At 45.7% G+C, this 13,679-nt stretch overlaps 1 protein-coding gene across 1 annotated transcript in view; it reads right to left on the reverse strand.

Annotated features, from left to right (window-relative positions):
- The window catches only part of ANKMY1 (ankyrin repeat and MYND domain containing 1), a 64,487-nt gene continuing 50,808 nt past the window's right edge, over positions 1-13,679 (reverse strand). Inside the window, exons 10-17 of the mRNA XM_040427861.1 lie at positions 8,345-8,500; positions 8,103-8,210; positions 7,825-7,956; positions 3,983-4,096; positions 3,481-3,634; positions 1,765-1,828; positions 1,524-1,675; positions 1-441 (exon numbers count right to left, since the gene is read on the reverse strand). Of these exons, the coding sequence (XP_040283795.1) occupies positions 269-441; positions 1,524-1,675; positions 1,765-1,828; positions 3,481-3,634; positions 3,983-4,096; positions 7,825-7,956; positions 8,103-8,210; positions 8,345-8,500 (1,053 nt within the window). The 3' untranslated portion in view covers positions 1-268. The remainder of the gene's footprint in view (positions 442-1,523; positions 1,676-1,764; positions 1,829-3,480; positions 3,635-3,982; positions 4,097-7,824; positions 7,957-8,102; positions 8,211-8,344; positions 8,501-13,679) is intronic.

The raw sequence follows: 13,679 nt of genomic DNA on the forward strand, positions 1-13,679 counted from the left end.
GGAATGGGCACACAGATACTGTCGTAAAATTTTATATGTCAACTGAGCAGGGGTTATGAAAAACATTTTGATTTTATGATATTAAATTGCGCAAATTTTATTTATTGAAATAGGACATCCACACTGTAAAATGAGTAGTGTTTTGGAGAAATGAAGAATGTGCTGGTATAGGTGGACCACAGCCGGCTTTATGGTTCACAGTTTATCAGTTTTTCTGCAGCAAATGGATGAGAGAAACACAAGAGTGAAGTGCTGCCACATACAAGGCTTAATTGTAACTGTAGTTCTCACTGGTACTTGGGATGCGGTCACCATAAGCCTCGCGTCCTGACGGCTCTTTCTCAGCATGGAGATGCTTGGTAGGGCTGAACTGTCTCCCTTTGGCTGAATGCATCTTTCTACTGGCCCTCCCTGTTGGGGACATCTTACCACTGAGTTTCCCTACAAGTACAAACAAGTTAAGGATTATGGTAATGACGACCATCTCTCTGCAGGTCAAGAATTGGACAGGGAAAGGGCTCTTTCATTAGATCCGGTAAAATACTGCGTCTCTGCTAGGCGGAGGCTTCTTCCTAGCAGTGAGCCTGGTGACGTCACCAGCACCTATGGACAGGCTTTAGCGCTGCCCTGGCTTTTAAAACAGTCTAGGGCAACGCTAAAGCCTGCCCATCAGTCACGGTGACGTCACCGGCAACACAGCATCCGCCTAGCAGTGGTTGCAAAATTGTGGGATATCTTTAAAGAGGTTATCCAAGACTGAAACAGACCTCCCAAAGCAGCCAACCCACGGTGGAGATCATACTTACCTGGTCACAGCCGCTGAAATCAACATGTCTGCTGCGCTGAAATCAACATCTGTCCATGGGGAAGACACGGGACTCCTGCATCACAAGCCGCAGAGGTGACCTGCTCCCCATGTGTCGTCTGACCGGTTGTCAAGACGCAAAGAGAGCAGGTCAACGCTGTTGGTTGTGATTGGCTGCAGCGGTCACGTGTCTCCCCATCGACAGATGTTGATTGTTGATTTCAGTGTGGCAGGGAGAGGAAGAGCCGGCTTGGGAGCGACAGACAACAATGGACCAGGACCAGGTAAGTATGATCTCCACTGCAGGTCAGCCATTCTGGGAGGTCTGTCTTAGGGTGCATTCACACGATCGTGCCGTGTTTTGCGGGCCGCAAATTGCTTATCTGCATTTTGCGGAAAGCACATGGCTGGCATTATATTGAAAATGCCTGTTCTTGTCCACAAATGCAGACAAGAATAGGACATGCTCTATATTTTTTGCAGGGCCGCGGAACGGAACAACAGATGCGGATAGCACACGGTGTGCTGTCCGCATCTTTTGTGGCCCCATTGAAATAAATGGGTCCGCACCCGTTCTGAAAAATTGCGGAATGGATGCGGACCCATTTATATGGTCGAGTGAATGAGCCCTGACTCTTAGATAACCCATTTAATTGAAATGATTTGGAAATTTTCTATTTGCAGGATCTGGACGTGTTTTTGTGTTGTAGGTGCTTACCTGTAAGTTGCTGACACTCTTCTTTGTGTAGTTCATCCCATGATCTCTTTTTGCACTGTTTGCTACAGGTGTATATACTGTAACAGCGCAAGCATGGGGTAAGCTTGACACCAATAGAACGGCCGCACTGGTAACAGTACTTGAAGAAAGTGCTAATAAACGGAAGCGCAAAAGATGTCAGCAACGAATGTATTAAAGATCAGCTGTATGTATGACAGCAACAGAAGATCATAAGCCTCACCGGGTTGACGTCATGCCTCCTTCACCAGTTGTCACCTTCACGTTTGCCTTGGTGTTTGCCTCTCCTGGTGTAAGACATACAATAAACTCTGATTATTCAGTCTGTGGAGGATCAGTGATTGTAATTTTAAAATGAGCGAAGATCATACTGCTGATACTACATTTTTTATTTATTGTTTTCATTTAAAAATCTGATGCTGGTTAATTCATTTTATGTCTTCACAAGGGCTGCCACTGTTTTTTGCAGGGAAAGTGCACCAAAGTTTGAAAGCCTTGGAGAAAAAATGAGACATTTAATGCTAGAGATTGGGTTGTACAAAGGAATATATAGTGTTTTGTTTAAATTACAGATTCTTGGCTGTTTTCCGCAGGGAAATCCGCTAAAATAAAATTAGCTACTACCAAATATGATACATGTGAACCTGCCCTAACTGTATATCTGTCTTCTAAGTTCCCACCGTGCATTGCTCCATGAAAACACGAGAACAGTAAAATGCTCAATTTACCCTTACCCTTTAATATAAAGATAAAATCGTAACACTGCACCAAACAAGACATGCAAAACACAAATAGGAGTGAATCATGTATGAAATGGTCACCTAAATTGTAGCACAACCATGAGGTATCACAGGGCCCATTAAATACAATAGGGGGGGAGAAAATTGGAATGATCTCACCAATCTAGGTGCTTGATAGCCTTCGGCAGGACGTAGGTCATCCACAAACTCCAAAGTTGGTATGGTGCCCTGATGTGCTCACATGGATACGATGACGGCATACAGACGAATGACTCTTGTACTCTTAGATACGGAACAGGCACACGGGCAGGTGGCTCCTGTCTCCTTGTATGGAAAGGACTTCAGGAACAACTAGCCCTATATAACCCTATGTAGAGGGAACAGACTAGAAGTGCCCTGCCCAAAAGGGGCGACCCCGTCCGGATACCTGACCCTAAACCCGGGCAATATCCCTAATAGACCCTATAGGAAGGTTCCCCATAAAATAGTGACAGATCCCCTTAGCAAAATTCTGCTAGATGATGAGTCCCGAAAATTCAAAAACCTGTAAGGGCGCAGTCACACAATCATAGTGTTTTGCGGTCCGCAAATTGCGGATTCGCAAAACACGGATACCAGCTCGTGTGAGCGCCGCAATTTGCCGACCGCACATAGCCACTACTATCATAGAAAATCCCTATTCTTGTCCGCATTGGCGGACAACAATAGGACATGCTCCATCTTTTTTGCGGGGCCGCGGAACAGAACTACAGATGCGGACAGCACACGGTGTGCTGTCCGCATCTTTTGCGGACCCACTGAAATGAACGGGTCCACAACCGTTCCGCAAAATTGCGGAACGGATGCGGACTCATTTATACGGTCGTGTAGATGAGCCCTTGTTCAGTGTCAGGAAAGGCCAGGAGCTCATGAATATCAGGATCCATTGGCATGAGTTGGAGCTGTTAGGATCTAGCAGCATAAAACTGGTGACAGATTTCCTTTAAAGGGGTTGTCTCATATTGCTGTTACTAAGGCGAGACCACCAGCCAGCTGGGAAATAGCGGAGCGCACTGGTGCTCGTGTGCTCCGCTGTTTCAGTAGTTTCCGAGTCATACCTCGCTGTGCTATGCAGTTTCCATAGCTTTTACGCACTGCTGAAACCGCGGGCGCTGTTAAGTTGTGATATCCTCATGAGCAGGTAAAAAGGTGCAGCTTACGGACTATGCCTTCCTTTGCCCACTCGTGTTCCTTTGCTAGGGCTGCCTCCCGAGTCAGCTTTCCCAAGTGCTCCAATAGCTGCTTCCGAGCATTGTAAGTGTCGCGCTCCTCCGGTAACAAGGCGTGGTATGGGGTGTGTGCTATTCTCTTATCCTGCAATACACAAAGAATAGGGCTGTAGCGTCATCTACACAAATTCGGATCATGTGTCATCTACATACACAGAACATGTTCCTATGAAATAACTGGGGATGTGATTCCAATGTGGATTTGCTGACCCTCATGTTATGGTCTATTTTACTTCCATTGGCATTTACTAGATCTCTGAATATATCATAGGGCGGAGTGTAAATGTTATCACTGCCGCCTGTGGCGGTGGCAAAATCCATAGCTCAATATGCAGTATGTCCCAATGTACGTCCTCATTGACTTATTGCTTTTCAGAGCGGCAGCCAAGACTGAAGACATAAATTACCATCCAACATTACACAGATGAATTACCTGGAAGTACTTGAAATAGGCATAATCCGTGGCGGTGCCCAGCGCAGTCCTTTTTCCTCCTCCGATAACAATTGGCATCAGAATATTTGCCCCAGCTTTTATCAGCCTGTCCACCTGTCAATTACACAAAGCAGGAATCCAAATAAAAGGTGCATGCCCGAGTGCCCATGCAGCGTGCCATGTCCGTTTTTATCACTAATTAATGCGTTTTTTGTCCAAATAGTAATCATGTCTGTGATGTACTTTTAGTGTGCACATTAGGAAAGCTCCTGCCCCACCTACTAAATGTGTCCATAGGGTTACATTAGCCTGTCGGAGGCATACATCAGTATATGGCAAAAGACAGGTATGGAATATGTGTGTGGCAAGGCACCCTGTGCGTGACAGATGCCAAGGTATGTACACTGTATGTGAAATGGACACTATAAACATAAAGTGAACAGGGCCTGAAACGCGTTAAAACTACATGCTTTACCAGATTCGAGGTACACATATTTTTAACACAAGGCACAGTATTGTATACTGACGTGGTAATACTCCCTAAATACCGTATGAAACGTAACATTTGCCTATTAAATGTCCAACCTATTTAATGGCAAAATCCATAGGAGAAAGGTGATTGCAGAGTGAATGTTGCTTCCCGTTCTTCAGTAGATCATATTTCTTAAAATATTCTACTTAAATGAGATTCGGGCTCATATATGCAAAGTATATGGATACAGTGAGCGAAGCTTCATAGTCCAGCGCTTTTATACGTGTGCCCTGTTACACTACATGGGGGAGAGATGCTGCCTGGCACAGGGTGCGTCCGTATAACTAACTACATATCCCTCCTGGTAGATCAACAAAACATTTAAATATCCCCTGCATGAAAGGAGTCGTCCACCTTTTACCATCCTCAGTAGCTGATCGGTGGGGGTCCGACACCCTACACCCCTCCGGCGATCAGCCGTTCAGCAATAGCTCTGGCTTAGTAGTGGACTAAGCTCGTCACTGAAGGTAACAAGGGCAGCACTTCAGAGATGAACTCGGTCCACTAAAACATTAGAGCTGTCTGCTTCCAGCGGAGATGTATTGTCGAACAGCCGATCCGCGGAGGTGAGGGGGGTCAGACCCCAGCCAATCAGCTAGTCATAGCCTATCCTGAGGATAGGCCGTCCTTTGATAAAAGACAGACAACCCCTTTTAGTGGTTTTGGCCATTACAGTGCCCATAGCACCGTCCATCAGAATGCCATACGGTATATAGTGAGATTAAACTATACCTAAAAATGCACATTTACGCAATTCAGGATCAGTGAACCAACATCTGTTATTTAAGTCAGGACTATTCATGATGGCGATTTGTTTTTGAAGCATTTTTCAATTCCCATAAAGATGCCTAAGTGAAAAATGCCTGAAAAAATGCCATACCTAAGCAATGCTGCATTTTGTCAAAAAAACGCACAAACTGAATGCAAAAAAATTTGTCTGTAGTGAATTTCATAATTCACTATAGAATTTAACACAACATCTGGACGCGTTGGTGCTGTGAAAAGGGGCGAGGGAAGGGGGGGCAAAAATGTAAAAAAAAAACAAGGGGAATGCATCAAGCTTGTACACCGGTTTTCTGACATTCACAAGTCACAAATTTCCACTTTGCGCTAATATTTGTAAATTGTTTGACCTTTTTATGCCACCCTCCTCACTCTAAGGCCTCATGCACACGACTGGTTTTTTTTTGCGGTCCGCAAAACGGATTTCCGTTGTTCCGTGACCGTTTTTTCTTCCGTGGGTCTTCCTTGATTTTTGGAGGATCCACGGACATGAAAAGTGAAAAAAAAATAATAAGTCAAGTTTGCATTGAAAATGATAGGAAAAACGGACACGGATCACGGACGCGGATGACTATCTTATGTGCATCCGTGATTTTTTACGGACCCATTGACTTGAATGGGTCCGTGAACCGTTGTCCGTGAAAAAAATAGGACAGGTCGTATTTTTTTCACGGACTGGAAAAATGGATCACAGACGCGGAAGCCAAACGGTGCATTTTCCGATTTTTCCACGGACCCATTGAAAGTCAAAAAAACGGAAAACGGAACAACGGCCGCGGATGCACACAATGGTCGTGTGCATGAGGCCTTACAAAAATGGGTTGGTGGGAGAAAACTGGCACACTACACCTTGCTGGCATAGATTTCTTTTTCTGCCGCACAGACCTCACGGGCATACGCCAGCATTATTAATAGGCTTCTTAATAATTCTGGTGCATCAAACGCCAATGAGGTTATTTTTTATTAAGACCGGCATCAGAGACACGATACATGCCCCCCTCCCCAGCCCCCATATGTGAAACCTACCTTATAGTGAAATTACATAGACTGATGAAAATAGCCGCCTGTAGCTGGAATAAAAGCGCATTTAATAATGCTGAGATAATCCGGTTCTGCTCAGCCAGTGCCCCACAGACAATGTGTTAATTACATGACTGTCTCAGCACGGGTGATACAATTACTGACTCAATTAAATAAATTAACCTAGGGAATGCTCTAAAATTAAAACTATAAATCAAAATAGACGCAACTCTTTTGTGAGCAAATTGTATTGTTAAAGTGTTTGTATGCATCCTCTAAGTGCACATTTTACTGGCGGGAACGCTGTGTAGCACCAAGCGCCTGTTATTCCCATGGCACAGTTTCTCCCACACAAGGAAATGTGTCAGCCTTGGTAATTACCTTGTTACACAATAGGGCACAGAGTCTACAGATCTCTGGTTAACCCCGACAAGAAGGTTTAGCTTTTGCATCATGGGAATTCCCAGGCTACCGTTCCAACAGGGCAAAGAAGTAACCAGGAGGGAACAGGAAGGATAAAGCAAGAGGTAATTCCAGTTGAAGGCAGATATCCAGCTCTCCAGGTTGGTAGGATCTCACTCCATACAGTACAGTGAATAGAAACTTGGCACGCAAAGGGAGAAATCCTTCACTTGTGCTCTATTTCACAGCAGATACCTAGAGAACGTTTTGGTCTGAGAACACTTGGGACCTTCTTCGGAAACAGACTGCTACAGGAGAAAGTAGAACGCAGAGTGTGAAAGTGTATGACCACTGCGTGTATGGCTGACGCCAGGGTTGGACTGGGGTTCCTTTGGTCCACTAGAGAGAATTATTTTAGGGGCCCTACCCATATATCATGAATAAAGTCTAATAGGTTTTGAGTCAAAGAAATAGACCTTAGTAGCAAGTGAGCAGCCCTAAAGGCAGCAAAATAGTATTTTTTTTCTCCTGGACCTTTTGGGCCCAATACGGTATGAGAGCCTGGGCCCACCAGAGTATCCTCTGGTACTCTGGTGGGCCAGTCTGACAAGCACCCAGCATCATACAACACTTCACACTGCTGCAAAACTCTACTGCATTCTACTTTCTCCTGTAGCAATCTGTATCTGAAGAAGGTACAAGTCTTCGAAGCGAAATCTTATATATTTTGGATGGTCATGAAATAAAACAAAAGTGAAGTATTTCTCCCTAGATGAATATCTCAACAATTTAGGCTTACCAAATATATACTTGCAGCTAAAGTTCTTTTCTTCTCATAAGCCCTCTATGATATAGCCTGGGCCCACCAGAGGATCATCTGGTGGTCCAGTTTGATCCTGGCTGACACCCAACCAGCATTCATATACCACTTCACAGTGCTACAGAACTCTGCGTTCTACTTTCCTCTGTAGCAATCTGTATCTGAAGAAGGTACAAGTCTTCGAAGCAAAATCTTATATATGTGGTCAGTTTGGATTGTCATGAAAAAACCCCCCACAAATGTAGAATTCCTCCCGAGATGGAGATCTCAACCATTTAGGCTTACCAAAGCTATTCTTGCAGCTAAAGTTCTTTTCTTCTCGTAAGCAATATTGACAGCTGTACATAAAGCACTGCCCACCCCTCTGCTGAGAGCCAGGTTGGGGTCTGCTCCATTAGCTAACAGTTCTTTCACAGCCTGAAATACAGAAAAGAAACGATGCACTGAACAGAACCTACACAACCCAAACAAATGACAAAGCTTTCATTATGAATACTACATCACAGACCGGTCACAATAAGATAGACCATCATGATCCACAGATGTTTTCAGGGAAATCTCACCAAGTCATTTCCACTGGCAATGGCCAAGGAGAGAGGAGAGTGACCACTCCATAGGGTGTTGCGTTTGGCATTGTGGGCAAGAAGTAAAGAAATGGTATCCCTGGCAAACTGTAAAATCAAAAAGACATTATTAAATCTATAGTATCGCCTCAAAAGGGACATGAAAAGCCCAGCGAATCCAAAGTAGACATCCCATCTAAACCTAACAATAATACCATATAAGAGGTTTGTTAGAAGTTTACCTTGTAATTGTCTTCCCGTTCACACGCCACATGCAGGGGGGTACGGCCTCCCTCTTCTGGAACACAGGGGATCTTGTCAAAGTAATTATACAGAGGAAGACCTGATTCAAGGCCGCCTTTCATAGAAAACCCAAGGATCACACCATTGATCTCAGCCTGGAGGAACATTTTACATATTATTCTTCTGCTGCTTACCAGCTTATCTGTAAGCACTTCATCTGGGTGACCACCATGAGAATCCATGTAACTACATTTACTGATAAATACTATCAATCTATCTAATGGGAAAGCTGTGTTTGATGAAGATCACACGTCTAATGTGTTTAGACCAGGGCTAGTTCCCCACTAGTGGCACAGCCGTCCGGGATAGAATGCTGGGAGTCAGCCGGACAAAAAAAACGTTGCGTTTTCCGGGTCGTGGCCGGACCTCCCCCGGATCAGCCTGTCGGATCTGTAAACGCTAGTGTGAAACTGGCCTAATATCTTAATAAAGCTGCTTGATGTGAACACAGGAGCTTCACTACTGCTCTTCCAGAACCGTTCACACAGTGATGCCACAATTAAAGGGGTTCACCAATCTCAGACATGAATGCCATATCGTGAGGATATGCTGTCAATATCAGATAGCGCCTATTTCCTGAACAAGGACACCAACATGAAGGAGAGCACACTGCGCATGCGCAACACACTCTCCATTCACTGCTATGGGAGTTCAAAAATAGCCAAGAGAGTGCGCTCAGTTATTTTTGGCAGTCCCATAGCGGTGAACAGAGAACAAACGTGCATTGCCATCGCTTCATTCACCATTATGGGACTGCTGGAACTAGGGACTCGGCGCTCTGCTATTTACAGAACTCCTATAGCGGTGAATGGACGGTGAATGCGCTTGTGCTCACTTCTAGGGGCCCGTTACAAAGACAGGAGCAGGGTCCCAGAGGTGGAACCAGCACTAGTGATATGCCATCAATGTCGGATATGGGAATTCCCCGTTAAAGGGGTTGGACAGGATTAGAAAAACAGCTCCAAACGTTGTCTCTGGTATTGCAAATTAGCTCCACTGAAGTGAAAGGGAATGAACTGCAATACCATAAAGAACCTGTGAATAGTGGTGGCGCTGTTTTTTTTTTTTTTTTTTTTTTTTTTTTTTTTTTAAGACGCAGACATTGTTTTTCTAATCCTGTACATTTCCTTAAAGCAGCTGGAATGTGACAAGGAGCTTCTCCACCAAGATCTTCAATAAAACGAACATTTCTTGCTTATGAACTGGATGGCAGAAGGTTGTATAGCCAGTGGCTGAGGTATCACAGTTACTGCCCATATATATGATATTTGATAAATGCACCCACTAAGCTCAGTTTGCAATATGTTCACAGAGCCCTATGAGCCAACAATTTACTTCTGTCAAGGAGACTAAGGAGAAGTGAGAAAAGCAGTAAAAAGCCTGGCAGACACAAGTAAAACACACAGCACTTAAAGGGGTTTGGCCCCTTCATTATGCAGAGAAAGTTCCCATGGTCACGACCCCCCTGCAGTCCAGCAGCATGGCTGTGCTTCCACACTATAGAGCTCCCACCGTCCCCGCCACCAGAGAGGCCGGCATTTTTTCCTATAGTGTGCAAGCACGACCGCCACTGCTGGATTGCAGGGTGGTTGTAACTATGGAAACGAGCAGTGTATAACTTGATGAAAAAATGAATCCAGCCAGAAAAGGAAGCAATATTGATAATAACAATACATTAGAAAGTGCCTTGCATTAAAGTGTAACTGCCATTTCACTACCAAAAATGAAATTCTTAACATATGTGATTCTGAAGGGAAGATATTCATGAAGCTTTATTTTACCTTTCTGATGTCTGTATTCAGCCCTTAACAACCCTATTTCTCTGTGCCTCTATTTCAGCATCTTCCTAAGATGGCCTCTGCAGCACTTCATGTGGTGATCTTTGCCATGTCCTTGAGGTCATCCTGTATTTCCCTCACTTCCCATAAGCCCTTGCTCTGCTCACATGAACTAGCAGGACCCATTGGAATGCAAATAACTTCCCCCAGAGCAGTGTGTATCCTCTCACATACAGCTAACCAGAGACAGACAAGACCAATCAGAATGCAGATAACCTCCCCCACTACCCCAGAGCAGTGTGTATCCTCTCACATACAGCTAACCAGAGACAGACAAGACCAATCAGAATGCAGATAACCTCCCCCACTACCCCAGAGCAGTGTGTATCCTCTCACATACAGCTAACCAGAGACAGACAAGACCAATCAGAATGCAGATAACCTCCCCCACTACCCCAGAGCAGTGTGTATCCTCTCACACACAGCTAACCAGAGACAGACAAGACCAATCAGAATGCAGATAACCCCCCACTACCCCAGAGCAGTGTGTATTCTCTCACATACAGCTAACCAGAGACAAACAAGACGAATCAGAATGCAGATAACTTCCCCCACTACCCCAGAGCAGTGTGTATTCTCTCACATACAGCTAACCAGAGACAAACAAGACGAATCAGAATGCAGATAACTTCCCCCACTACCCCAGAGCAGTGTGTATCCTCTCACATACAGCTAATGAGAGACAAGCCCTGCAATTACATGAAATCAGTAAGCATTTGTTTTAGCCTCTTAATAGTCACATTAAAAGGGTTTTTAGGAACCATTTTGGGGTATATATAGTCTATTAAATATCACACACATTTCCATATTTTTTCTCAACTTCTGCAGCCTGTCAGCTCTGCAACTGCTCCTCCACACTGACAGGGAGGAAGGGGGGCTGCTTTAACTGCTCATATCTCTGGAGACAATACCAGAATGACAGCAATATGTTCAGTACAGGGGAAGATATCACTGATGGGGATCGGGATGCTGTGAATAAAGCTGAAAGTCAAAGTAAAAGCTGATTTTACCAGAGATTATTCCCGACGCGATTTCTAACAGTTCTCCTCCATTGCTTGGACTGTAGATGTCTTCTGGTCTTGTATGGAAGCCTGGAATGTCAGCTTTCAAACAAGACCAGTTGCATTGTTTCTACCAATAAGGAGATATTACCATCTAAAGCAGGCCTTCCCCCTCCACTTTCTGCCCAAGCCCAGCTCAAAGTCACTAAGGGCTGAGCTCCTCCTCCCAGTGCTCTCCCCAGTACTCAGGGCTGTGCTCCTCCTCCCAGTGCTCTCCCCAGTACTCAGGGCTGTGCTCCTCCTCCCAGTGCTCTCCCCAGTACTCAGGGCTGTGCTCCTCCTCCCAGTGCTCTCCCCAGTACTCAGGTCTGTGCTCCTCCTCCCAGTGATCTCCCCAGTACTCAGCACTGTGCTCCTCCTCCCAGTGCTCTCCCCAGTAGTCAGGGCTGTGCTCCTTCTCCCAGTACTCTCCCCAGTACTCATGGCTGAAGTCCTCCTCCCAGTGCTCCCCCAGTACTTAGGGCTGAGCTCCTCCTCCCATTGCTCTCCCCAGTACTCAGGGCTGAACTCCTACTCCCAGTACTCAGGGCTTAGCTCCTCCTCCCAGTGCTCTCCCCAGTACTCAGGGCTGAGCTCCTCCTCCCAGTGCTCTCCCCAGTACTTGGGGCTGTGCTCCTCCTCCCAGTGCTCTCCCCAGTACTCAGGGCTGTGCTCCTCCTCCCAGTGCTCTCCCAAGTACTCAGGGCTGAGCTCCTCCTCCCAGTGCCCTCCCAAGTACTCAGGCTGAGCTCCTCCTCCCAGTGCTCTCCCCAGTACTCAGGGCTGAGCTCCTCCTCCCAGTGCTCTCCCCAGTACTCAGGGCTGTGTTCCTCCTCCCAGTGCCCTCCCCAGTACTCAGGGCTGTGCTCCTCCTCCCAGTGCTCTCCCAAGTACTCAGGGCTGAGCTCCTCCTCCCAGTGCCCTCCCAAGTACTCAGGCTGAGCTCCTCCTCCCAGTGCTCTCCCCAGTACTCAGGGCTGTGCTCCTCCTCCCAGTGCTCTCCCCAGTACTCAGGGCTGAGCTCCTCCTCCCAGTGCTCTCCCCAGTACTCAGCTCTAAGTCACTGATAGGTCTTAAAGGGGTTGTTTCACTTCAGCAAGTGGCATTTATCATGTAGAGAAAGTTAATACAAGCCACTTACTAATGTATTGTGATTATCCATATTGCCTCCTTTTCTGGCTGGATTAATTTTTCCATCACATTATACACTGCTCGTTTCCATGGTTACAACCACCCTGTAATCCAGCAGTGATGCTCGTGCTTACACACTATAGGAAAAAGCACCAGCCATGCTGCTGGACTGCAGGGTGGTTGTAACCATGGAAACTTTCTCTGCATAATAAATGCTATTTTCTGAAGTGGCAAAACCCCTTTAATAGCATGTATTTCTTTGCTGGCTATAGCTATCATAGTAGCTGACTACAAATGGTAAAGATATAATTTATGAGACTGTATTTCATCCACAGAAGCGCAGGCTCAAATAGTGCTCTACAAAATCTGTTCAAAAAGAGGTTCTCCGGGATTCAGATAAAGCACTAAAATAAGTCAAGCCTGTATTAGACACTTAAAGGGTCACTGAATTTTTGTTGGAAAACCTTTGGTGTGTCATAGAGACATATCAAAAGTTTTGATCAGTGGGGGTCTGAGTGCTAAGACCCCCACTGATCGCTAGACGAGTAGAGAGAAGCGCTCACATATCCTTGTTGCAAGGAGAGAGGCTGCAATACAACAGCGCTTCTCTCTCCTCGTTCCATGGATTGGTGGGGGTCTCAGCACTCGGTCCCACGCCAATCAAAACTTTTGATATGTCTCTATTGATCGGGTTACTTTGTGGCACAATTTTGGAGCAAAATAACGCCTCCTAAGACATGCCTCTTCCCTCTATGCCGCACCCATTTCCTGGTAAGCCATGCCCATTGGCAAGTCAGGCACAGTGGATTTTTATAAAACAGTATGTGCCGGATTGTGTTGAAAACTACCAAATTGCGCCAAATTTTGGCACACTTTTTGGCAACGTTTAGGTTCATTCGACATTAGTACATGTGGGCCAGTGTATTTTGTGTCACAGTCCACATGATATTGCTCTACTGAAGTCTAGTCCCCACACAGGACTGACTGGTGGAGAGCAGCAGCGTGGGACCAGTGCTAGATTTGGATGATAAGTATAAGCTAAATTATTTTTTTAGGGTAGGTTCACACTTGTGTTTACCTGATCCGGTACGCTGTTCCTGCAGAGAACAGTCTGCCGGAGTTCACAGGTCTGGCCTAGCCAGATACTGTAGTTCACCAGCGGACCCCATTGACTATAATGGGATGCGGCGGGGATACGGACACTTCCAGCATCAGTGCTGGGTCTTGGCTGGACAAAAACTGTATCCCAATATATTCAGTGGGGT

This window comes from Bufo bufo, chromosome 4 (genome assembly GCF_905171765.1).
Source record: "Bufo bufo chromosome 4, aBufBuf1.1, whole genome shotgun sequence".
Lineage (NCBI taxonomy): Eukaryota > Metazoa > Chordata > Amphibia > Anura > Bufonidae > Bufo > Bufo bufo.